Source organism: Lutjanus erythropterus, chromosome 20 (genome assembly GCF_056507025.1).
Source record: "Lutjanus erythropterus isolate fLutEry1 chromosome 20, fLutEry1.hap2, whole genome shotgun sequence".
Classification (NCBI taxonomy): Eukaryota; Metazoa; Chordata; class Actinopteri; order Lutjaniformes; family Lutjanidae; genus Lutjanus; species Lutjanus erythropterus.
The window spans coordinates 15729868-15754843 of record NC_139336.1 but is presented as its reverse complement, the minus strand read 5'-3'; the positions used below and the strand labels follow the sequence as shown (position 1 = coordinate 15754843).

At 39.2% G+C, this 24976-nt stretch overlaps 1 protein-coding gene across 2 annotated transcripts; it reads right to left on the bottom strand.

The window, feature by feature from the left end:
• Positions 1-2388: 2388 nt before the first annotated feature.
• On the bottom strand, positions 2389-24886 carry camkk2 (calcium/calmodulin-dependent protein kinase kinase 2). 2 transcript variants are annotated; one of them, XM_084746068.1, is made up of 18 exons: positions 24536-24886; positions 16902-17201; positions 15469-15810; positions 13555-13602; positions 12598-12651; positions 9944-9995; positions 9629-9762; positions 8818-8854; positions 8477-8498; positions 8275-8363; positions 6685-6884; positions 6419-6472; positions 6230-6303; positions 5985-6072; positions 5496-5627; positions 4981-5084; positions 4725-4778; positions 2389-3174 (listed from the first exon to the last, which is right to left on the bottom strand). In XM_084746068.1, the coding sequence occupies exons 2-18, from the start codon at positions 17133-17135 to the stop codon at positions 3102-3104; spliced, it is 1791 nt and encodes a 596-aa protein (XP_084602194.1). In that variant the 5' UTR covers positions 17136-17201; positions 24536-24886; the 3' UTR covers positions 2389-3101. The 2 variants fall into 2 exon arrangements, with proteins under 2 accessions (XP_084602194.1, XP_084602195.1); XM_084746069.1 differs by lacking the exon at positions 4725-4778.
• Positions 24887-24976: the final 90 nt, after the last annotated feature.

Here is a 24976-nt window from a genome sequence, read left to right as displayed (position 1 = left end):
AACAATTGCTTTTTGTTCATTGTGCTTTGCCACATCAACATGGAGTTAATCACGACCAACGGCAGTACTTGAAGTGGCTCCATGCATACTGTTGCTTTATGGCATCACCGTTGTCATATGACTGCATGCAAAATGTTGCATTATCTTCATGGCGGAATGCAGACAACAATGGGCTGACTTAAACCGAGACATTTATATTATTTATGTTCTGACTAAATCATGGGCTTTAAAAGATTGCTGACTATTGAGTTTTCAAAAAAGAAAGAAAGAAAAGTATCCTTCAAAAGTACAGTACAGTGATGTTGTGAAAATCTAGAGCCAGAGTGCCTGTCTCTATTTGTAGCACTCCAAACTGGGCAGCACAACTTGATTATATCTTTTTGGATAACACATCAAATAGGCAAAAATAAAATTACAATCAGTCAGCCCTCCTCATCCAGCCACTGAGTGTTGCACCATACAGAGAAAGACACACCATATGCATAGTACTGGTCTTAAAAAACAGAGTGACATGCAAGTAGTAAAGAAAAAAAAAAATCCAAAGTCCCTTTCTCAGACATTCAACACTTAAGTGCTGAAGTAATTAGTGTGCGGAAGCATTAAATGTTATAATTAATATCATGTCAATATTCTATGTTAGAGACACATCAAGTGTTTTTTTCTACACTAACATATTTTAGAAAATGAGGAAAACAAATGAAAAGATAAACAAAAGGAACACAAGTGGAAAAATGCTAATTTACTGCTTTGGGATAATCAAAAATGAAACACATCAATAAATAAAAAAGTACTTAATTCATTTGAAATATTTGCAGAGTGGCCTACTCCTTCAAACAAAGATGACAACAGTTCTTAAGTTCAACACCTCAACAGGTATGTTGTGCATAGATGTGTACAAAAAGTCTGCAGCTGCACTATGCTTCAATCTTCAAACTTACTTCAGTAGCCAGCTCGTAGCTCAATAAAAAACAAATAGTTTAAAGGTTTGTTTTCTTTAAGTTCTATACTTTACAAAATTAGACATGACGGAAGTTTTATAAGTAATAACATTCGCATTTTTGACTTGATATTCAATAGTCCTTATTTTGTTTTCAGTCTACATACAAAATTCCACTTTTAGAAGTGAAACAAATACATGAGACAGTTGAAACGTGAAACTTACAACACATCCTTGTTTGCCCAAACAGGGAGAACTGATTTGCAGTTTAAACAATAATAAACGTTTTGAACCATTGCAGACAATGGCTATAGAATAATTTTGCACCACCACATTTTGTTTTTCTCATATGCATTTGGTAGATCACTACCATCATTACTCAACTGACCCTTCATAAGTCCTGCCCCTTTTTGCTCCGTGCTCCAATAACTGTTGAGTAAGCTTGATATATGGGTCAGCTTTCTCCTTTCCTGTAAAAACACTGTTAGCTAATCATAGCAAAATGCTAGCTAACGACTGATGGAGATTAGGGTGACCAGATATCCCTGCTTTTGGGGACAGTCCCCATCTTTGGTGGCCTGTCCCTGGATGGACCTGTCCCCGGTAACATCCTGTTTTTAACCATGTTTTGGAGATAAAATACAAAAATGGTGCCACTGGTGGATTCATAATACGAATGGTGTACTAACTGTTATTAGAGATGGGAGAGGAAGGAGAAGATTTTAATCACTTCACCTGCACCTTAGTTTATTAGTACAATTACCATGGTCAAAATTAAAAAAGCTGGAATGTTCTCCCTTTTTATTGACTACCAGACAGGAAATATCCACAGTTCTTTATTTCAGAAATCTGGTTACCTTAATGTAGGTTAGCTGGCTAGTTATATAGCGCTAGCTAATGAAAACTAACTAGCTAGCTAGCTAATGATTGATGTAGTTCAATGTAGCTAGTTAGTTGGCAGTTTGTAAATATTAACAAACTTATGATGTAAATATTTGTCACTTTTACAGGTCCCCCAGCAGCAGCTGCATTCATCCTTTATCCATCTTCAAAATGTGGTTTTCTTTTCAACATAGTCAAGCTAAGCACATGGCATATCTAAGTAGAGGAAGCTGTTGCTCAACTGTTATTGGAACAGAGCGAAGAGAGGTGGAACTTAAGATGGATCACCTGTTGCAGCACTATGAATTCAAAACTAAAGAACAAGCACCTAAAAATCATATCATGGTTCACTTAAAAAAAAAAAAAAGATTCACCAGAAGCACTTGTTTTGCAAAAGAACAAAATCCCAGGTTTTTCAATGCTATATTGTATGCAGCAGTGATGAATCTGATTGTTCACAAAGCACTATATTAACTCTTTTTAAAGCTTTCTATTGATTGTAGTAAATGGGAGACTTAATAAAGAGCCAGTGATAAGACAATTAAAAAAAATTCAGTTGAACAAGTGTGTCTATGAGCGTGCAAATGTTTATAAATAGCTTATATAGTGTTTGCATTGGGAAAGTAAACACATGCATTCAATGAAGTAAACATTTTTTCACTCCCCTTTTTCATTTTTGGGAAAACTGTACAGAATCTTCACTCTAAAATATAATACAAAACTGGGCACTGCTACTCTGGAGCAAGCAGAGTGAACCAGACAATCATTGTTAAGAAACCTACTCCACTAAAGAAACCATCCCTCATAAACCATGAACCGTCACCCGTTCCTGTGCCCTATGTACCTGAAAGTATTGTCAAGTAGAGACAAGGAGAAACACAAGTGGCTAAACTACAATAAAACACAAAACTGTACAGTAGAAGCCTGAGACAAAGCATGCTGGGAGTATAAATGCATGCAAGATAAGAGGAGAGTGTGTTGGGCGCAAAGGGCTGAAGACAGGTTTAAGGTTGAGAAGTATCTGTTCCTGGGGGGTTCAAGTCCCACAACCCCAAAATTAGCCTTTTAACTGGAGAGAATGGAATAAAAGCTTTAAAAATGTTCTCAAAGTGCCTCGGATCCTTAAATTACTCCCTTTTTCTTCTGCATTGGACACGCTTGTCTGCCTCACAGGGAATGTACATAGGTGTAGGCTGCCCAGTGAAAAACTGTGAGTAAAGGGGGTGTCGTGCTGTGCGGGTGCAAGCAGGCAAACGCCAGCGTGCATAATAAGCCCTTTGCATCAGGAAAGAGCCTCATCCTCTCCCACGTAGGGCAGGTCCATACTCTTCATGCCGTCACTGCTTTCCTGTTTCCTAAGTAACACAGCAGAGACACAGCATTAGTTATACCGCTGCTATGGGCCTACTGTCAATCCTATAGCGCTGAGCAGAGAAAGGAATAAGCTCCTGTTAAGAACCGAAACCAACAATTTGTTTGTTACATAATGCCAGGCAGCGAGCATTAAGGAAATCTTGCAAGCTGTTGAGCAAGTTCACACACATTTTTGTCAAGGAAAGCAGAAAGGCACATCAATTTACAGGCATGTCAGTTGGATAAGTGTGGAGAGTGCTTCATGCAAAGGAATTAGTAACAACTAATCAAGATAATAATCTAGGCTTATGATGAACTGAGTGTGGACAAAAATGCTACTTTTGACTGTGTCTGAGAGGCAGAGATTCAACTGTATTTTGCTGTTTTTTGAAGTAATTTTTTAAAGGACCAGTGTGTAGGATTTAGTGGCATCCAGTAAGCTTTGAAACTTGTAGTCTCACTCTCCCCTTGAGGCATCATTTGTAAAAGTGACTTAAGATCAGTTTTGATCTTAAACAGATTCATCGCAAAATCAAAAATACATATTTTCCCCCTGGTCTATAGAGTTGTTAATACATGTAGATATTTTTGTGAGTTGCTGTGTTTCTGTGTGTCTGCCTTCTCTGGAACTAGATGGTACTTGGGCACAAGTGTTCAAAGCATCAAAAAACACAGAAAGTTAAAACCAGTGTCTCTTTCCAAAAATTATGACCCAGTTACTCGAGATAATTGGTGCTTTGAGCACCACATACCCAGTGCTGGTGCAACATGGCAAACTCTCGCACCCCTTGGAGATATAAACAGCTCAGTCTGAGGTAACAAAAACACAACAAATCTTATTTTCAGGTGATTATATACTAATAAAAAATGTACTTTATGAATACAATTTTCAATTTTTGCCAAAAATACCTGCAAATCTTACACACTGGACCATTCAGTGTGGCCATATTGTATTTCACTGCAGTACACATAAACACTTCATAATATAAAGCCAATCAAACTGCAGCCCATGTATTACTGTTGTATCAACACCTGTCTGACACAGCGTCGATCAAAACTGGATTACAACAGATTGTGTAGGTGTTCATGATATTTTGTCCATAATAATGTGCATTATTACACAGATCAAGTGCTCAGAGTATAATTCTGTATGTATTTAACCACAGCTCCGGCCACTTGTCATGTCATACAAAATTATCTTTAATTATTTAAGTAACTCCCAAGATTTTTAAATTGTACACCAAATCTGTGTAATAAATTATATCAACCCAAAAAGTGCTGCAGCAATTTATGAGACATGATAGATGATGGGAATGGCTATCACATAATTCAGTCATAATGTTCTAAGCCCTTCTACATTCTATGTGGCATCAACTGTTGAATGCCAAAAATGGTTCTATGGTAGAGACCAGGGTGCGGGGGAGGGATGGGTGGAAGAGGTTAAAGCCATATTGAGAAATACAGCTGCTTACATCATGCCAGGGGTTTAAAGTACACTCTCTACCACTTAAATGGTACTACAGCAAACAAGAGTTGCCCTAAAATTATTTACCTTCTTTGGTCACAATGAATGTAGCAGTATCTCACATTGCCTGCTCTGCCTTTCCTGCAGGGCAGGAGGGGAGGAGAGAAGTAATAGCAGGATACTTGACAAACTACTTGTCAAACATTAGCGAGCTACACTGCACTAAGAAGAGCCAGAAGCTCTAAGTGAGAATATGGTAGTGACAGCACACTGCTATAAATACTCTAACTCCTAATATTACTGCAAAAATGGAGTCTGTGGTGTGTCTGTAATCAGTTCTTACGTGAGTGTCTGCCCTGGAGGACACAAACTGCTGCGGTCCTCTTTGCGGGCCCAATCAAAGGGGTTCCCAAAGGAGCGCTTCCTCAGCATAGTTCTCACCAGGATCTGAAAAATAATATGCAAAATTCAACATTATGCTCAGAAATGTAAAGAAGAAAATCTTAACTTTCATTCAACACAACCCTCCCTAAACAATGTTCTGTTGGGGTTATGGCAAAAGCAACAATTTTGAGGTCTGATGAATTAATAAATATGTATTAAATGTAAGTATTTGAAAAAGATCCGTTGCACTAATTCAAGTGTACAGAGAATTAGCAACTAATTTGCTCCTGATAAAACATTCATTCTCAGTTACATTTCAATAGGTAACATCTGACATGTGACAGTTTTCAGAGAAGCTGAATTTAAAATAAAATTTACTCAGCCAAGGAAAAACAAATAAACTTGACTTGAGCATGACTGTAACGTTTATTAATGTGACATTTTTGTAAGACAAAGACAAGTTCATAAACTCACCACTGTAGCTAAGCTGGGAATGTGTTTAACAGAGTTCTCCACCTCCTCCTCAGTCACTTCAATCAGCATACAACAGTTGTCATCCTCCAGAGGGAGAGGCTCAGCACCGTGCCTTGTCACCCATGGGTGCACCTGGACACAAACATAAGGAAAACAAAGGAGTTCTTTATCTACTTAATTTTGACACACCAAAAATAAATTTATATATTCGGTCTAGTCTGAAGTGTTTTTTACAATGATAAAATTACTGTTTCTGTAAACTGAGTCTGGTGGCTTTGGCAAGTACAATAAATCAGCTTGTTCTGGTTAGACAAAAAGATCCTACTCTTTAGCTCTCTCTCTCTCTGTAGCTATCACTTTTGCTTCTGTTGGCTGCAGTGTTATTCCTCAAAACTGAACCTGTGTCAAAAACTGTTGTCTGTATTAGTCACTTAGAGACAAAAACATTGGAAGAGAGGGTCCATGTTGAAAAATAAGTTGAATGCTTACCTTTATCTGAGGGATCGATATTCTGGTCTCTGGATTCTTGTCCAGCATTTTCAGCAACAAATCTTTAAGATCATCTGATATATCAGCACTGTTGAGACAGAAACAATCACAGCTTGAGATTAAATAAATTACATATAAGTAAAAGTGTATCTCATGTATAACTTTCAACAAGCAGATATTCAATTATATAAAGACAGTCACTGTGCAGTCTTTTGTAACAGGATGATTGGAAGATCAGAACTGACTGTTCAGGTAACTCCACAGGTTGTGTCTTGATCTTTTGATGAAGACTAAGGATGCGCTCATCCATAAATGGACACTGTGAATGAAAAAAAGGTCTTGGTTTCAATGGAATACCGGCAGATTTTGATTCAGGAATAAAGTCAATGTAACAGTCAAAAAACAGTCAAAAAATCGCCAAATTACACACTCACCACTCCAAAGACGAAGCAATAAAGTGTCACTCCCATTGCCCAAACATCCAAAGCCTACAAGATATTAAAAAACACAATTAAGATTTTATGTAATGAAACTGTATCTTCAGTGTATAATACTAGACAAAAAATGTAGTTCATCCTGACATAATTGTGAAAACTAGAACAGTAAATTATAAATGCATACTTAGAAAACCAAAAGCAAAGGTTTGTGCATTTCTGGAAATCATCTCCAGAGGGCAGTAGTTAGCTAACTGCTCCTTCACCTTTCCAGAGAAGTTCTTTCTGGTCTCAGAGAGCGCTTCAGGGGCAAGAAAAGCCGGTGTGCCCACTGTGCTGGTCAGGAGTGCATCAGCCCCCTCAAACTGGTTACTGACTCCGAAGTCTGCTATCTTAATGTGTCCATCTTCTCCCACAAGCAGGTTAGAGGGTTTTATGTCTCTGTGGATGATCCTCTGGTAATGTACTGTTAAAATAGAACAAATAACCGAAAATTACTAAAGCAACAAGATCACCTTTGAGGAATTCTGCTTATGACAGGAGATGATGAATATTCTCTTACAGTGCAACCACACCTTGATCAAGAGAGGAGTTCTTAAAATAACATTTTCACCTTCTGAGTATTTGAATTTTTAATTGTGAATAAATCAGTTGTTGGCTTGACGGGATAAAATAAAAATGGCTTGAACCCATGTAGAGGCATGTCTGGCACTCTAAGTCCTGCACTTAGGCAGGAGTTTGGATAGACATTTCAGCAAATGTTTCCCTCCAGACACATTTTAAAGTTTGTGGACTGGGTATCATTCAAAAAAACTGTTACGACAGACATTTATGTGAACAGGCGCACTCAAGCTAACAGGTTAGCTGCATTGGCTAGGTAATAAGAGGCACTGAGTTCAATGAGGTATCTGTGCAGATCATTGCTGCAGATAAGCAGCTTGCAGTCAAAAGACAAAGACAGACAATGATCCCCATGTCTGGGTGTAAAATTAACATAGTGTTTTGTCTGCATGTGTATACAACATGTAACATTAGACAGTAAATCACCGGCATTATTACATTTTGGTATATGCATGCTACATGCTTATTTGCTCACAGACGCTGATGAGATACACTACCTAGGTATTGAGATCTGGTACCTGATGACAAGGCATTTTTCAGAACTTGATATGATCGAAGCAATTTGGTCAATGCCATGTAAGTATCGAAGTTCTGTGCCCAGCCCTAGATACAAGTCAGTATAGTCAAGGTCAGACATTTTAGGGCACGTAAACATAAGAAAAACAGGGGAGTAGAGGGGATTTTTAAGGTTCGGACTGTTTCAGTGACTCTAGTGTGGAGCTCTCCCCTCCCTCCCTCAGTACTAGTCTCCTAGACAACACTTTGTGCAAGACCTCTTCTTCTGTGCTGAAATGCATTAAGAGCTGATGTGAGAAGATGTGAAATGAGGCTTGTGGGTGGCTAGAGTCAAGAACAGCACAGACGAAGGGCTTGTGTAAATGGCATGGAAGAACTGTAGGACGAGGGCTGATCTAGACACAAAGGAGCTTTGTATTATTAATAAAGTATCATGATAATATAATAAAATATATGTATTGGTGAAAATATGTGTTTGTCTCTTTGTGTGCTTTTTCAGAATCTAGGCTGGACAACTTCAAAAGTGTTGAGTTTCCTCAAAATGCAACATTCATCATTTGAAAAATTTTGGTCGAAATCTGAGCAGAATCTATGTTAAACATCAGCTGAGTCAATATTGAGTGAGATAGGCACACAAAACCCTAAACATCTCATTCTTAACGCTTCATCATGCAGTCATACGCTGAGTGGAAGAGTAACAGGAGGTTTAGGAGACTCACAGTACTCGATTCCCCTGAGCAGATCTTGGAAGTAAAAGCGTGACTGGTCCTCACTGAAAGGTTTAGCTGTCGGCACCTCCATCACAGCCCTAAATACAGACACAAACACACAGGTACACATACACACTCAATTAGCAATCATAACTAATGCGATTGAGCTCCTTCCAGTGTCATTTATTACCATAAAAGAGGCTTAACTTACCCTTGCTTAACCAGCTCAAACACTGTGACAGAAACACAGGTGAGGTTAGTGATTATTAGTGAACATTTCCAGTCAAAAAAATACAAACAATAAAAACACAAGTTTTTCTTTTTTTAATGAGTTTCAAATAACTTTCTTTTATGCTTGCTTTATTGATGACTGTGTGATGTGTGGTGTGCGTGTGTGTGTGTGTGTGTGTGTGTGTGTGTGTGTGTGTGTGTGTGTCTGAGAGAGAGAGTGTGTGTGTGTGTGTGTGTGTGTGTGTGTGTGTGTGTGTGTGTGTGTGTGTGTGTGTGTGTGTGTGTGCATGTATGAGGACTGACTGTCTGGCCACAACATACCCATGTACAGATGGTCCTCACTGGGGTCATCCAAAACCTGGCACCAAATCACAGAGAAATAGAAATGAGTCTTAACACACACACACACACACACACACACACACACACACACACACACTATAGATCATCTTTTGTAGTGTATTAACTACAATAGATGGTAGTTGGCATGCCCCCTGTTTGGAGAGCCACTTAAAAAAGGTCCACCTAAAAGATATCTAAGTGGATGCTATATTTAGAATATTCTCACTGCTTTGTTTGTCATCAGAGACCCTTATTTGAATGGAAACAGCCACCATATATTGCTCTCTCCAACCAAAACCTGTGATGTTAATATAAGAAAATAACAGTATTCTTTTTTTTATCTTTTTAAAACAGAAGTAAGGTCAAATTACGATTTTGCCTGTGGACTCTTACATAAGGGAGGCTTTCTGACTGATGACAAAGTGAAATGGTGAAAATATTTTAAATATAGCATACACTTAAACTGATACAGATTTTTTATGTGGACCTTTTTTAAGTGGCTAAAATACATTCCACTGCTTCTCCAAACTACGGGTGTGTTGACTGGTATCTACTGCAGGTAATACACTGACTATTGATAAGGACCTCATATAACCCCACATGAAATACTCCAAACTATCCCTCTAATCTAATAACAACACTTGTTCTCCCTGAAATGAAAGCTTCTATGGATCAGAAAACTTAAAGACATGATTGATATCATGACACACAATTCAGTTTTTAAAGTGCTCAGGAAAAAATATATGAAAAATAAAATGAAAATAATAGTTTTAGTTTTAACAGCGCTCACCTCTACTAGTTTCACCACATTAGGATGGTCTAGCTTTTTCAGGATGGCAATCTCTTGATAGACCCGCTCCAGGGGTCCTTTGGGCTGAGGGGGACCCTCAGGGGCTGCTTTGGCTCCACGAGGGGGAGGTCTCCCTGAGAGAGAGAAACAATGTGGGAGGACATGAATTACAGGTGAGGAACAGATAGGAAGGGTGTAAGGACAGGATAGGAAAAAAGACAGGGTGGGTTTCAGTATCGGTATGCAGCGACTGGAACATTATGAGAGACTGTGCTCTCTGCTGTGTCAACCATCTGCCCCTGGCTCCAGACTTACGTGGGAAACCTGCCTGCCTCATCAGCCTCTTCTTGGACAGCACCTTCATCGCCTACAGGAGAGAAAAGGAGATGGATTTGGAAAGGGGGGGAGGATAAGACAAAGCCAGAGAGGGGGCGGGAGATCCAGAGAAAAAGATGAACAGAGAGGTAGACAAAAAGAAGAGGAAGATACAGGAGAGTGAGGTGATACATGACCAAAATTGCACCCACTCACACACCTACGAATGAATATCCCAGCGCCTAGAATGTCTCCCCTCACTTTGAACATCCTTTGTTTATTTCTATCTACACTGACCAACACAAAAGATTTTAAATGCTAGACTTCCAAAAGAAGACATTGACTGTTTTTGCTGCCAGCCCCGGTGGAAAATGACTGAAATGCAAGCATACAAGTAATGTACATTGCTTCATAATTCCTTTTCTTAAAAAATATTCCTATGTATGTATAAATAAAACTGATCGATTCAAGCTAACTTCATCTGTTTTATTTTGAAATTAAGAAATTAAAAACTGTTAAAATTCTGCCTTGTTTTTTGACTGAACATATACAGTAAAGTAAGGGCTAAAGAAACTATTATCTCTGCCTCAGTGCCTGTTCTGTGACTGTGCTGAAGCCCATGAAATTTAAAGCAACATTATGTATCTATTCTACATTAAAAATAACAGGTTCAACATCATTTTGATGCTGTACTGACTAGTAATAGGGCGAATGGTGTCTCTGTCATTGCCACTCTGTGCCCTGTATGCTCATAACTTTGTTGTCCTTCTTATGACAAGTGTAATGCTTTCGGGCATTAAGTCACACACAACCATGTCACCCGATTTTGGTGAAACTGCATCATATTTTATGGAAGAAAATGTTTTCTAGTTTTCCATCTGATATCCTCCACTTATTCCTCCTAAACTCTTCCTGTTTCCTAATGGACAGTGAAGTATGTTGCTGCTAAATGTAGCTGCTATTAGCTAGTTAGCCCATGTTGCCCTATTGCCCTAGCACTGGTGGAATGTTGGTGTTTACACCAGAAGAACAGAGCTTTGGCTGCAGTTTTCTGGGGGGAACCAGCAGGGAAGATAAGGAACAGAGCCGGTGTTGTGCTAGAACCAGATCCCAACAAGTGGGCAACGGAACTGGGCTCATCAGCCACCAACTTTACGCATATCATGACAGAGGTAGAAACCAAAAAGGACATTGATGGAGTAAGCTAAGAAGAGAAAATGAGCCACCAGACAACAGAAAATGTTGGACTGCTTTGAGTTGTTGGCAAGAGCTTCATGAAATAAGATGCTGCAAAACAGACTGCTGGCCTTCTTTGTATTGGACTACTAAGTATTATCAGCTGGCTTGTTATACTTTGTGTTGCTGATGTTTGGCTGTGTTAGCAAAGCTGTCGACTCGCTAGTTTTTGATCACAATTAATCATGACAAACATGCATTTATAACTGTACATATTTATGACAGCAGTGTATTAGTGAACTGTTCTCTGAAACTGGGGTTGCCAAATCAAAAAATACCAAATCTTACAAAATGCTGCTTTAAGTGACTGCTAAATAAAACCACATTTTTCACATTCCCTTCCTTTTAAAAACAATTATACTGGAGAAGTGGCCAAACAGGGATTGATATAAGATAAAATATGGTTTCGAACAACTAATTCAAAACTTTTTTTCCAAGACGATAAAACATTATTTCATGTCTCTGCACATGGGCATCAAAATATCAAAAATAAATAAATAAATAAATAATTAAAGCTACTACAAAGAACTTTTATATTTTGTTGATTTTGGAGGCTTCTGTGGACAAAATGGTTGTGTTTTCTCCACCATAACCACAATATATATAGCCAAAAATATATATAGCCAAAAATAAAACTCCCTCTACCTTTTAACTGGCTAACGTACTACTCACTATAACTAACAGGCTTGTTTCATGTGATTTTCCAGAGAATGTGACCCCGTGGCAGGCATTAAGGAGAGCTATATAGAAATAGCTGATCCTCTCACTGATGATCTCATTTACTTATGTAGGTTATATTGGGGCATTAGTATAAAATGGAGACCATTTCATAATCAGTTAAAAACTCCTTTAAGTGGGTTTAAATATCATGTGACAGTTAATGTTGATAACCCACACTCAACAGATGTCAGTCAGTGATCTACCGGACCATTTCTTGAACAATTACCCTCACTGAAAACCATCAAGCCAGTGCTGAAGAAGAAGAGTGCAATGTCTGACAGCTACATTGTTCGGTGGATATTTTCCCAGTTCGGGGGAAATTGATTTTTCTTTAATAGCCTCAGTGCCCTTGGTTATTATGGCAATGATATAATCACTGAATGCGACATGTGGGCTTTGTCACTTGGGAGGAATATTCAAATAATCCCTGCATCATTGTCTGTCAATATCATGCAGCTTAATGAGAACTGCAGCAATAATCACGGCAAACAGAAAAGCTCAAACTGATGTGTTATTATTACAGAGCTCGGGGAGGCACAATTAACTTCTCGTATGTAGAGGTTTTACATGAAATCACAGCAGTAAATGTGATTATTATGAGGCTTGTATGTGTGAGAGTAAGAAGTGAGAGAAACACAAACAGTATTAATAGTCAGGAAGAAATTGCATCTGTATTTGTGTGTGCAGTGAGGACTCACATAGTATGTGTTGTCATCCTCATTGTATGCCAGCTTGACAACACCATAGGAGCCCTAAGAGTAAAGAGTAAAAAGAGAATAGAAGCCAATAAAGTGAGACTAAGCAGATGTCAATTCTTCATGTGAAAAAAACAATCACACTCTGTGCAAAGCAAACTAAACAAATACAAATATACACAGGAACGCACACACAAGGGAAGTGTGTGGGCTGACAGTGTGCACTGAAAGAGTACCAGCTGCTTCAAAGTGAGAACAGAGAAATTCAAATCATCTCTCCCTCTCTCTTTCATTTTTGATTTCAGGCTAATTAAGGAAACTGAATCTGGTTTATGCTATCAGGCTCCTCTGCCCACACACAGGAAATTCAGGATAAAAACTAGGCCCAATTAGTAGCCTGTGTACACAAATGCATGCCCAAAAAACAAACAGAGAGAAGAGAGATGGGTAGGTGGGTGGTGGTGAGGGGATGCAGGATCAGTTCCTGCTGTGGGAGCAGATTGGAGAGGCAGCACAGAGCTCATCCTACAGTCCCAGAGATGATCTGATAACAGGAGTCTCTCCAACAATTATGAAAGGCTCTAATTGTCTCTGTCCAACACAAAACCACACACATTAACATGTCTACCTACATGCAGGAATTCACAGGCATGCACATACTGTTTTATCAAACCCACAATCAAAAAAAACGTCCATGCAAGTACACACATCCACTCAGACGCACAACCCTTAGAGAGCGCTATTTATACCAGCCTCTCATCCATCTTCCAACTCTCCCATGGCCTGGTGGTTTACACAGAGTTTGGGAAATGAGGACAGCCGGGAGAGAGGGATATCAGAGGCTGCTACTGTGTGTCCTTGATGATGTGCGCTACTTGACAGACATGTAGTAGGCGGCAGGGAGAGGAAAATGGAAGAGCCAGTGAAAGGGAGCAATCAGTGAGTTGTCTGTGATGGTACCTTTCCAATCTCATCTTTCAGCTTGTACTGGTTGAGCTGAACACAGTCCTTGAAGAGAGGGAGGCAAAAGACAAGAGAAAAAGGAGAAAATGGGTTCTTTTCAACTGAAATCACATCAGATATTTTAGATACCCTAGATACATCATGAGCATTCTTACAAAACTGGCTTTGTGTGTGTAATCTTGTGCATTCAATTTCCCTTTGATTATTTTTTTCTTATTTCCATTTCAATTTTCAACAGAAACTCATAAGTGCAGTGTTTTTGCACATCAGTGTTCTCGAGGGTGCCTGATGTCCCCCAGTTCGAGACACATTTTCTGTTACTGTCAGCATGTCAGTGTCACTCTGAAATCACTGTCCCACTTCAATTTTCTGTATTTATAAGACTGATTAAATGTAAAACTTATACAAATCTGGACAGATCCAGGTCTGCATGTAATCAGAAAATAACTCATCAGAGAGAAACACTGATAAATCCAAAATAAAGACTGGCACTTAACCTAAATTCTGGCACAAATTCTATCTGCTAATCTTCCAGGGTGCCTGTCATTTGAGATATAGGATGTATTGCCCAGGTTTGTAGCATAATTTTGTAGTCTTTAGAGGTGTACTCTACACTCATTTTTATGGTGAAATACACTATGGATTTAAAGCAATATTTGATAAAAACACAGATACTAACATGACAACACACTGAAGCCAGCCTGCAAAGAATGATTCATGCAGTCACTGAGGGTTGCACTGACTCGCCAGGTCTTCATTAAAAATACATTACTGAATGTGATTTATTTGCTTGTTGGTCTCTAAATTAGATTATTAAAAGGAAGCCAATAAAATTACGAAATAGATATTTATATCGAACTCAGAGGAATTACAACTGATTACATATTATAATAAGGGCAGGGGGCTAGAGTCAAGTGACATAATATTTGCATTAGATACTGAGAGAATTAACATTTTGTTTTGAAACCAGTAGAGGCCAATTCACATATGAGACAGCTATCATGGAGGAGGCTAGTTGATGATGGTAATAAGAAGAGAACAGCAGCATACAAGGTTTGCAGCTCAAAAATCAGTGACATGACCACCAGACTGCCTTATGATGGCATTCTGAGCAATGACTTGACTTGACTTGACTGGCTTGATTCTCACCACAGTAACTTGGGACTTGCATGAGACTAAGATTTAAGACATGCTTGTGACTTGCACATATATGGCTCTCTCCAACTTCTGAATTACCAACAGCAATACATGACACTTTACTTACAGTAACAAGTCTCTATTGTAAGATGATATTTCAACCTTTATCTGTATTTTTTTTTACACCTGCAATATATGATTCTCTGAACGCACAACAGTACATCAGGCTTTAAATATCACATAGGAGAACCTCTGCAGCTTGTTGCCCTAAGAGAGACTCTACCTACAGGACAGTTATGGGCTCCTGCATCTATGTGTAAAATGATCACAACTATTAACTGTATCAGCCGAGAGTGCAAAACCTTACCTTTGGGTCCACAAAGCTCAGTCTTTACCAGTGTGCTGCTGCTTTTATGAAAAATGTAAATGTAGTTCTGCTTACTTTCAGACAAGTTGACAGCTGATGTTTGGATAACTAACATGTTCAAGAAGAACACCTCTGTACGAGCCTGGCTCTGTGTTAATATGAGTTTATTCATGTGTAACACTTAATGAAATGCACAGTTATTATTAGTTAAATATTAAGGTAAACTAAATATATAAATATGGTATAAATACCGCAACCAATAATTATAGCATTATTTTGTGTAAGCAGTATTCATTATCTTCCAGACAGGCTGGGACACATTTTAAGCAGCTACATCAACTTCACCAAGGGTTTTAAAAGACATTAAATCGAACACATTGAGTGTTACCCTCAATGTTTGACCATACCTGGAGGTCTGTGATGGAAACACTGTGGGACTCCACAGTGGGCCGGCGGGGCAAGCGTGGAGAGGAGTGGGGTGATGTGATTGGCGAGTAGGGTAATGATGGGTAAATATATCGTCCATTGAGTCCTGGAGAGCTACAGGGCGATGCTGTTGTTTGTGAGCGCTCCTGCAGAGATAGTTTCCTGTCTGACAGGTTTAATCTTCCCCTTTGCTCTTGGCTTTCGGGGAGCAAAGCCTCTGGCCGGCCAACTGTGTGAGACAGCAGGTCGCAGGAAGGAGTCCGGAAAGGTGCCGCAACAGAGGAGGCTGGCTCGGGTGTCTCAGAACTGTCCATTTCCTCTACCTGAAACATGATGCATTTAAATCATATTTATTTTCCCTAGTGGATGCTCACATGGACAGTTTTCTACGTATGGCTATTACATGATGGTCGATATGTAGGCATTGTCTGTTTGCATCAACTTTACATGAGACAATACAGTTTGTGCCTATTTTCCAGCTCATATTCTACATTTCAATTCAAGGTATAAGCATAATTTAGAGGACCAGTGTGTAGGATTTAGTAGCATCTAGAGGTGAGCTGCAGATTGCAATCACTTCACCTCACTCTTCCCTTCCAAGCATTTAGAAGAATTTATGGTGACTGGGAAATTCCAGCAAAACATGAAAGGCTGTATCTAGCGCCAGCGTTTGGTTTGTCCATTCTGGGCTTCATGGAAGAGGGTTTATGCCCTCTGTAGATATAAAAGGCACACTGATTCTTATTATCAGGTAATTATACACTAATGAAAACATACATATGAATATTATATTCCATTTCTGACATATTCTGCAAATAAATACGCACTGGACCTTGAACACAATTTTTGCTTCCCCTTTTTTGTATAAAATAATTGCAACACACAACATAATAATTATGACAGATACAAATTACCATAGTAAAATTAATAAACTTAAGGGGGACCTATTATTATGTTTTCCCCTATTTAATGTTACAATATTAGCTATCTGTATTAACATGGCCAAATTTTCGATGTTTCCTTCTACTTTTGACAACGAGTGAAGTCACTGTAGATTTTACTGGTCATCTGCTCCAGGCACAGCACACCTATGGAATACAGGGATGCACTCATCCACCTGCTCAGTCTGCCTATTCGTACCAAGGTGGTCTACATCAGCTCTGACCAGGACTCTGATCTAGATCATATTTCAAGGAGAAAATATTTTCTGGTCTCCCTCTGATGTCCTCTAGCTGCTCCAACTGGGTTTGTGGTTATTTACAGAATTTCTTGATGGACAGATTGCTTCAGTTGTTGCAAAGGTAACCACTAACTGCTGCTAACTGTAACATAGCCTAATTCAGCAGAAATCCAAATATCTAATTACATTTCATTTATGGTACATATATTGTTTCCTGGGTGTGTTTCATCTTACCTCCTCTTCCTCACCAGCCTCCCCAGGTGGTCTGCTGGGTTCATACTCTGTGACCACAATGAGGGACTCCATGGGGTCTGGGGAGGGCGTCTCGGCGTGGGTGTTCAAAGGTGGAGCAGGGCAGCTGCACAGCAGATCCGGCAGGGGCTGTGAGGACTGTGCTGGGGGTGCATGACTGCCACAGGAGGCCGGCGGCTCAGCAGAGGGCCAGGGGGTTACGTGACAAGGAAACATGTTGCCTCTTCACAAAGACTGACAACCACTGCTCCATCAGATGGGAACCTCGGGGGGAATCGGCACCTAAGACACAAGAGCAAATTACGGAATAAGAAAATACATGAGCAGAACAAGTATTGGCCTTTCAAACATATACTGCTCTATTAAAAGGTGGAGTCCTTAAAGGCTACTGTGAACTATGACAGAGCAAAAAGAAAAACAGACAGAAAGAGTAGGCTAAACTTAAAAAAAAGCCCTACTCTTGAAATTACAGTAATTACAGTAATATTACAACTCCCTGCCTGGTCCACCAACTTCTCTCAGCTTTTACTAACAAGGAGGCAACCATCAATTGCCAATTTAGACAGTATACTGTATCTCTTCTGGTTAAGGGTGCATCACATTTTTTCGCATTTTTCCCTTTCCCTGAGGATGACGTCCCCAATCTTGTCCTCTGTATCCTAATTCCTTCCAGCTCTTTCAAGCCTTCTTATCTACAACCATGTATGTGATTAAGCACATGATTCAAGCTATACTGGCTTTGTGTACATTCCACACAATCTGTGAGCAGGCTCAGGTTACCCTTTTGCTGAAAAAGCTGAATTGAAACCCATCTCAAGCTGACTCCAGGGTGGTCTGCTTACTACCCTCTCAAACCACTGTCATAGAGCATGCAGTTTTTATCCAAGATTTTGATTTCTTCTACAATGTACCAAATTAATCTACTTAATTTAAACAAATCTGTTTCAAGAGCAGCCTTTCTGGTGAAACTGCAAGAACTGATGCCCAGCCATCAGTTCTCATTTCTCGAGGCCAGTTGGCAGCCTTTGGCACAGTGAATCATCGAATTTTCCTGTCCACCCTCTCTCAACTACGCATTTCCAGTGCATTGCTATTCTGGATTGAGTCCTACCTGACAAGGTTATCATTCAAAGTGGGATGGCAAGGAGAAGAGTCCAAGCATCACTTCCTTTTTACTAAGGTACCACAAGGATCAGTGCTCGACCCCCTTCTTTTCTCAATATACACCACCTAACTGTATATTTGTATACTGTGAGTTTAATTAGCCCTCACTCTCCTTCCAACAAGATGGTCCCACTATCACAGCACAAATGTCATCTTATTGATCTCAAAATGAATGACAGAATGCCACCTTCAACTCAGTCTCTAAGACTGAACCCCTGGTGATCCCGGCTAGCCCCTCTCCTCAGCCCAAATTTAGTATCCAACTCAGCTCCACCCTGCTCTCTCCAACAAAGTCTAATAGAAATCTGGGCATCGTGATTTATGAGCTACTAACTTTCACTGAGCATGTCGCATCTGTCAGTCGGTCATATTTCATTATGTAACATCAAAAAGATGAGGCTTTATCTGACTGAACATGCCACTCATCTCTTTCTTCTGGCAATGGTCGTTTTCTGCCTTGACTATAACAGTCTTCTAGGAAGGCTGCCAGCATGTAGACTAAAACCTCAGTCTAAAAATTAGGCTTTCCACTGGCTCCCTGTCGCTACTCAGGTTAAGCTCAGGTCACAAATACTCACCTATAGTGTGACCACTAGCATGGCACCCACATACCTGATAGGGTTGTACGATACCAGTATTTTAAACTTCAATACTAGTATAAAAAGATACTCAATACCTACAGGCTTCTCAATGATCTACTGCGGCTTGAATTGTACTTCCTTTGAGCAAGTTTATATAGCTTTGAATAGACAATTAATTTAGTACTCGGTTAAAAGAAAATTAATTGTTGTCTATTTTGATAATCAATAATCAATTTTTCAAGAAAAATGTCAAATATTCAGTGCCTCCAGCTTCTTCAATGTAAGGATTTGCTGCCTTTCTGTCTTTTATGATTGTAAATGAAGAGTCTCTGGTTTTTGGACTGCTGGTTGGACAAAGAAGCTATTTGAAGATGTAACTTTGGGTGCTACGAAATTGTGATGAGCATTTTTCACATTTTTTTGACATTTTATAGACTAAACAATTAACCAATTAATCATGAAAATAATCTGCAGATTAATAAATACTGAAAATTATAATTTGTTACAGCCCTTAAATATAATGGTAACTACTAACACATAGCATACAATTATCTTGATAATTTTGATGAGCGTTGCAAGTTAACAAATCTATAAAGCTATTGTGTTTGCAAAAGCTCAACAAATATCAATTAATGACATACAAGGTATCAATCAAGGTATCTTCAACGCCGTTTTAAAAACCTAAAGTTTCCTTTTTGCATCTGCACTACAGACAGAGCATATGATTCAGCACAATCACTTTGAGATAAGGATACTCACTTAGCTTTGGATTTATAACCCCATTTTATGACGGGTTATAGGGAAGGAGACCAAGACCATATTTAACCAATACCAACATCCTGCTTTAGTATTAATGTTTCAGTTCAACACATAAAACAACAGCTTTGAAATCAAAATTTGTCTGCCTGAAGTATGCTCCCTTTATTATCTGGTTTGCCCGGCAAATTTCCCTATGCAGGAACTGACTTAAAACAACTGTGAAGTGGGAGTCGAGCTAAACAAAAACAGATGGTAACTGAACCTTTTAGCCAAGAATAACTTAGGCTTGGTATAAGTCTTGTGACAAATTCTGACAAAATATATATGCAGAACTAACATTTAATTACCTTTGCACACAGCTGGAGTGCAGTGCAGGCCAGCCTGGATTAAGCTGAGGGTGTAAGAGATGCTGTTCACTAGCTCTGAAACATAAGCAGACACAGATCTTTCCATATGAAACATCCACAGTCTGGACTAATTCCACACATTTTTTCAAGTGCTAATTAATGCATGCAAACACGTCCAGTATCACAAACTTCAGCTCTGTCGACAGATTTGATGCATCTATAAAAGCAGCAGCTTGGTCTGCTTTTGATGTCAGTTATACAACATGTTTTAATTATTATCTGTACAGCATGTAACTACAATCTTTTCTGCATAATTTCAAGAGGGCCATTTCCATCTCCAAGTCCACTCAGCTTGTTATCTGCTCATTATCTTTGAGAGGAATGGAAAGAGAAGGAATGGAGCTACGAAAAGAGAAAGAGAGGAAGAAAGAGACATCCTTCATTTTCCGTCATGGTTCTGACAGGATTGTGGCGCTGTCAGTGTGTGGGAGCTGAGTAAATCTCACAGATACAAGAAAACAAGGGGAAGCCATAAGAAAAACAAGACAGTGGGCACTCCAGCCAAGTTCAGAATGAAGACCATGTGTGGGAAGAGACACCCACTCCAGGTGGCCTCTATACCTCCATTGCCAGCCTATATATAGTGATGTAAACTCACAATCAGGAAGAAAGATACATAGACTATTTAACGAAACTCTTTCATTGGCAGGAACTTAATCTCTGGTCTGTTTGACTGCCTGTTCTCTTTTGCCACTTTCACACATAGTGTAAAATAGCTGTTATCATGGATTTTTTTCCATACCCAGTATCAAATGCACAGGCTCTGCTATCAGTGTTGCTTATCTCTGGCAGAGATATTCTCCTCTTCATAGTGTAACATATCTGGCCTGTATGACCTCTAAGTTTTCTTGACTATTCTTGGAAGCAGACACTCTTGTAGCCTTTAATGTCCGAGTAAAATGATCCTAGTTTCATTCAGCAGAAAAAAGAAGCTCTTGAAATCCAGTTTGACCAAAGTAACACAATGTCCACTGATAAGTGGAGTCTACCTCAGTGGAATACAGAAATATATAGAGACTTGACCCTGGATGAAACTCACAATGCAACTAACTACAGTAGACTTTTTATATCCAGAGAAGTGAGGCCACTTACCAAGCCTGACCTACTTTGATCTCAGATAAATTGAAAGGTACGCATCAAGGCCTGTTTCCATTCACAGAAAGAGGTTTTTGTGCCATTTGTACATTGGTATTTTCAATAATATCTCTTATAGTAAGATGCAAAATATCACTGAAAATCTCATTCTCTGCCAAGGAGGGTTTGGGTTTGGGTTCAAACAGTGGTTCATTTTGTCTTTAGTGGTTTAGTGTCAGCAATGATTATCTGGCCAGCAGAATTTGCAGCAGAGTGAGAAATCAACAAATGGCAGCTGAATGCCAGATGAGTTGGTTTCTGTTGATATTTCAGTGTCAACAGCCACTATTTGGGAAGTCACTTTCTGAAATGGCAAACAACTATTAGCCTAGCACTCATTGGAATTATTTACCTTAGAGCCTCGGTTGGAAACAGATATAATGGTTGGAGATTTGTTAATTAAAATGTGAATGCACTATAGAGAGGTGTAGTCCCTCCCCTTCAGTTTCCCCCATGGGATGTTACTGATTTTGAACTTCTACACATGATTTATTTTTTCTTGCTGTGCGAATACTTACTATTTTTAAACATAGCATTTTTGTAATGCTCCATAACTAGTTTAGTTAGACACAACTTGTATACAGTGTGGCTCAGCCATCTTCCCCATAAGTCAAGAAGTTGCCTCATTGAGAACGCAAATGCAACACACATATTTACGTCTGTTACGTTTCAGCATCTAACTGGTTCAGCTGTAAGGAAGGCATAGCACAGTCGCTGAGAAGTTGAGAATTGGACTTCTGTAGTTTAGATTATTGACTTTTCTGCATAGACTCATAATCTTTCAAGACAGAATCACAATTAATCCAATGAAATGCTCTATGAAATCTATGCTAAGGTTTTTCTCGATTAAGCAATTCTGGCTGTGATTATGTTTTCACAGAAACTAAAGGGCCCTACCTTTATGCTGCCATCAGTCTGTTGCTGGCCCGCCTTGGCCTGCATCAAGAAAGACATTTGGCTGCTTACTCCTGTTAAAAAATACTTGCCACCAGGCCTGACACCTCTGCTGGGGGAAACACTGTACTACAATATCCATGCTTTCAGCAAAAGGTGAATTATCAAATCCCTCCTTGCTTGACATCCTTGCTATTCAGGCTGAGCACTTCAGTAAAAAAAAAAGGCTCTGACCTTAGTGGGTAGTGGAGTAGCCCCCAGTGTCTCTATAGTTCCTTGACAAAGATGTTGTATATCATGGATAACAGAAGTGCTGGATAAAGACCTAACCTCCTCTGATCCCTAGTGATCACTGCAGCTAGATGAAGAACAATCAGTAAGACTTGAGCCTTGTGAAACACCAACAGATGCTGCTGAGCTCCAGATGCCATACTGCGCCTCTTATCTTAACAAAAGTCACATGACCTGACCTTCACTATCTGGGCAGGAGGGGAGGGGGAGAGAGGACTTATCAGAGCTTGCAGGGGGGTCCATGCCATGTACAGCATTAATAACAACACAGACATGGTCCCACAGACATACAAGTACAACACAAGGCCATCTGGAGCAGGGTAGGATCCCCCGCTTCATTAAAAGATCAACAGAGCAACCCCGTCAGTGATCTGCGGAGCCGTGAAAGAGATAAGCTCCTGTAAATGGAGGGATGAATGTCCTTGGCCAACGTATCAGCAGTGTTATCACACAATCACAGCTGAGCATTAGTCTGAAATATTTAAGTGGCAGGCAAGATATTTCACTCCAAAAAACACCAAAATTGGGCATTAATGTGAAATACTCTTTGGAGTTGTTCAGCCAAGATCAACTCTAAATCAATCACAAAAACACAGTTAATATAAGGACTAATGATTATTTCCTCAGTTGCCAGAGAACATAGAAGGGTGAAGTCCCTCTTCTTCCGCTGGACCACCATCGGAAAAAATATAGACAGTAGTCAGTAGCAGGAGACAAATGTTTTATTTGAACCTGTTTGAATTGTGCCACAAATTACACATAAGTTTGTCAATTTAAGACATAATTTTAGAAGAAAAGGAAGTAGCCATTTGTCATAAAACTGTTAAAAATATAAGACTGTGATCTGTGATTTCTGGGTGTGTGAGACTACACACCCAGTTTAGTTTCACACAAAAATAAACAAAACCATGACAAAGTCTGACTTTCTAGTCTTGTAAAATTATCTCAGAATTGACAAACATCATATATGTAATTCATGACATAATTTAAATGGGCACATTGCTGTTGACTACTGTTCATATTTTTTCCAAAGTAAAGTCCCATGGAGAGAAGGGGAGGGACTTCGCCCCTCTAGAGGGCTGGGCAATATGGCTTATAAATACTGCTGTAGCTCAATATTTTTGGGTGATGCATTGATATACAATATATATCTAAATGTGTGTGTGTGTATATATACATATATATACATATTTTTCTCCTTTTTTTCCCTTTAAAATAACATGCCATAAATTCTCAAATACTGCAAACTAAACAATTATTTTCATTATTAATTAATTTATCATTCATTTTCTTGACATATTGTTTTAATCGATTAGATGTTTGGTCCTTAAAAGGTCAAAAATGGTTAAAAAATTATCACTGTTTCTTAAAGCCCAAATATCTTGTTTTGTCCACAACCTAAAGATATTCAGTTTACTGTCTTAGAAGACTAAAGAAATCAAAAATTGAGAAGCTGAAATCAGAATCTGGATATTTTTCCTTTAAAAATTATGCAAAATGTTTAATCCATTGTGAAAACAGACAACTATATTAACTTTGGCTAAAAGCTGACAACTGATCAATTGATCAACTATTGTTGTAGCTCTAATATACGGTGCTTTAATCTCTCCCAATGCCAAAAAACAGTCCATGTTATCACCAGCAAAACAGAGGCTGGTGCATTTCGAGTATGTTACTGAGTCTGTCATCATATAATAAACCACACCCCAGTATCTTTATAATGTGAGCCTTCATTTTAATCATCTATAAATTTAATGGTGGTCCTAAACATTTGAAAGAAATACTGGAAACGAAATAGATCAGGGAAACCTAGAGGACGACATTAGATGCTATCTTTTGTAAAAGAAAGATTAAGGCAACTTTCTATTCTTAAAAATCTCTGGCGTTACATAATAACATACAAACAAAACAGTCACTAGTACACTCCACATCAGCATCAACTTACTTTGAGTAGAGGTATTAAACGTTAACGCAATCAAAACATGAAACCGGACTGCTTTTATTAACGCTGCACCGTTATCTGTCATCTGGCGTTAACTCACAAATGACCGCTGACTGTAACATCTTATGTGAAACTGACATATAACGGTGTAGCTTCCCTAGTGCAGCAATAGCTAACTTATACGCATAATTAAGAACTGTCACATCGACTGTAATCATTAAAAGGAATAAGCACGATTTATTATCACAAATTGACAGAAGGGAACGAGTCATTTAAGCTAACGAAACGCTAAACAGCTCAGCTAACGTTAGCAGCTGCTTCATCTGTCAAACACAGACTACAGATGTTGTTGGGCAGGACTCAGGGATGCTAGTACGCACGATGACAACGCTACGGAAGACAACAAAAACCAAATACCACCTGTCAAAAAAAATTCATCCTTACCTTAACGTGTTACTCAGGGCCCACAAGTGAGAATTGTGAGGTTCCTTGTCCTCCTTCGGCAGCGGTGTAAGAAGAGTCTGTACTACGACGGCTAAGCTAGCTGTTTGAGAAACGGGCAGAATGTAGCAAACTGATAACCGATGTTGTGATGGACCAATCCAGCTGAGCACTCGGGTCCCGTGTTGCACAAGAAGGAAGTGTTGGGGAAACCGTCAGTGTGGTAATTCAACGTAAATGATTTCAGAAATGTGCTTCATAAAGCCTACATCCGCGGGGGAGGTGGACGACACCTTTTGTTCCCCTTTTCGGTTAACTCACGACCTCCAAATGAAACACTTCATGGTTCTTGGGGATTTCTGCTACAAGCACTTTGTAGCCCGTTGACTCCCCCTGGTGGCCTGTAGGAGAGTTGTACCCTGGAATTAAAGCAGCTCTGTGGAG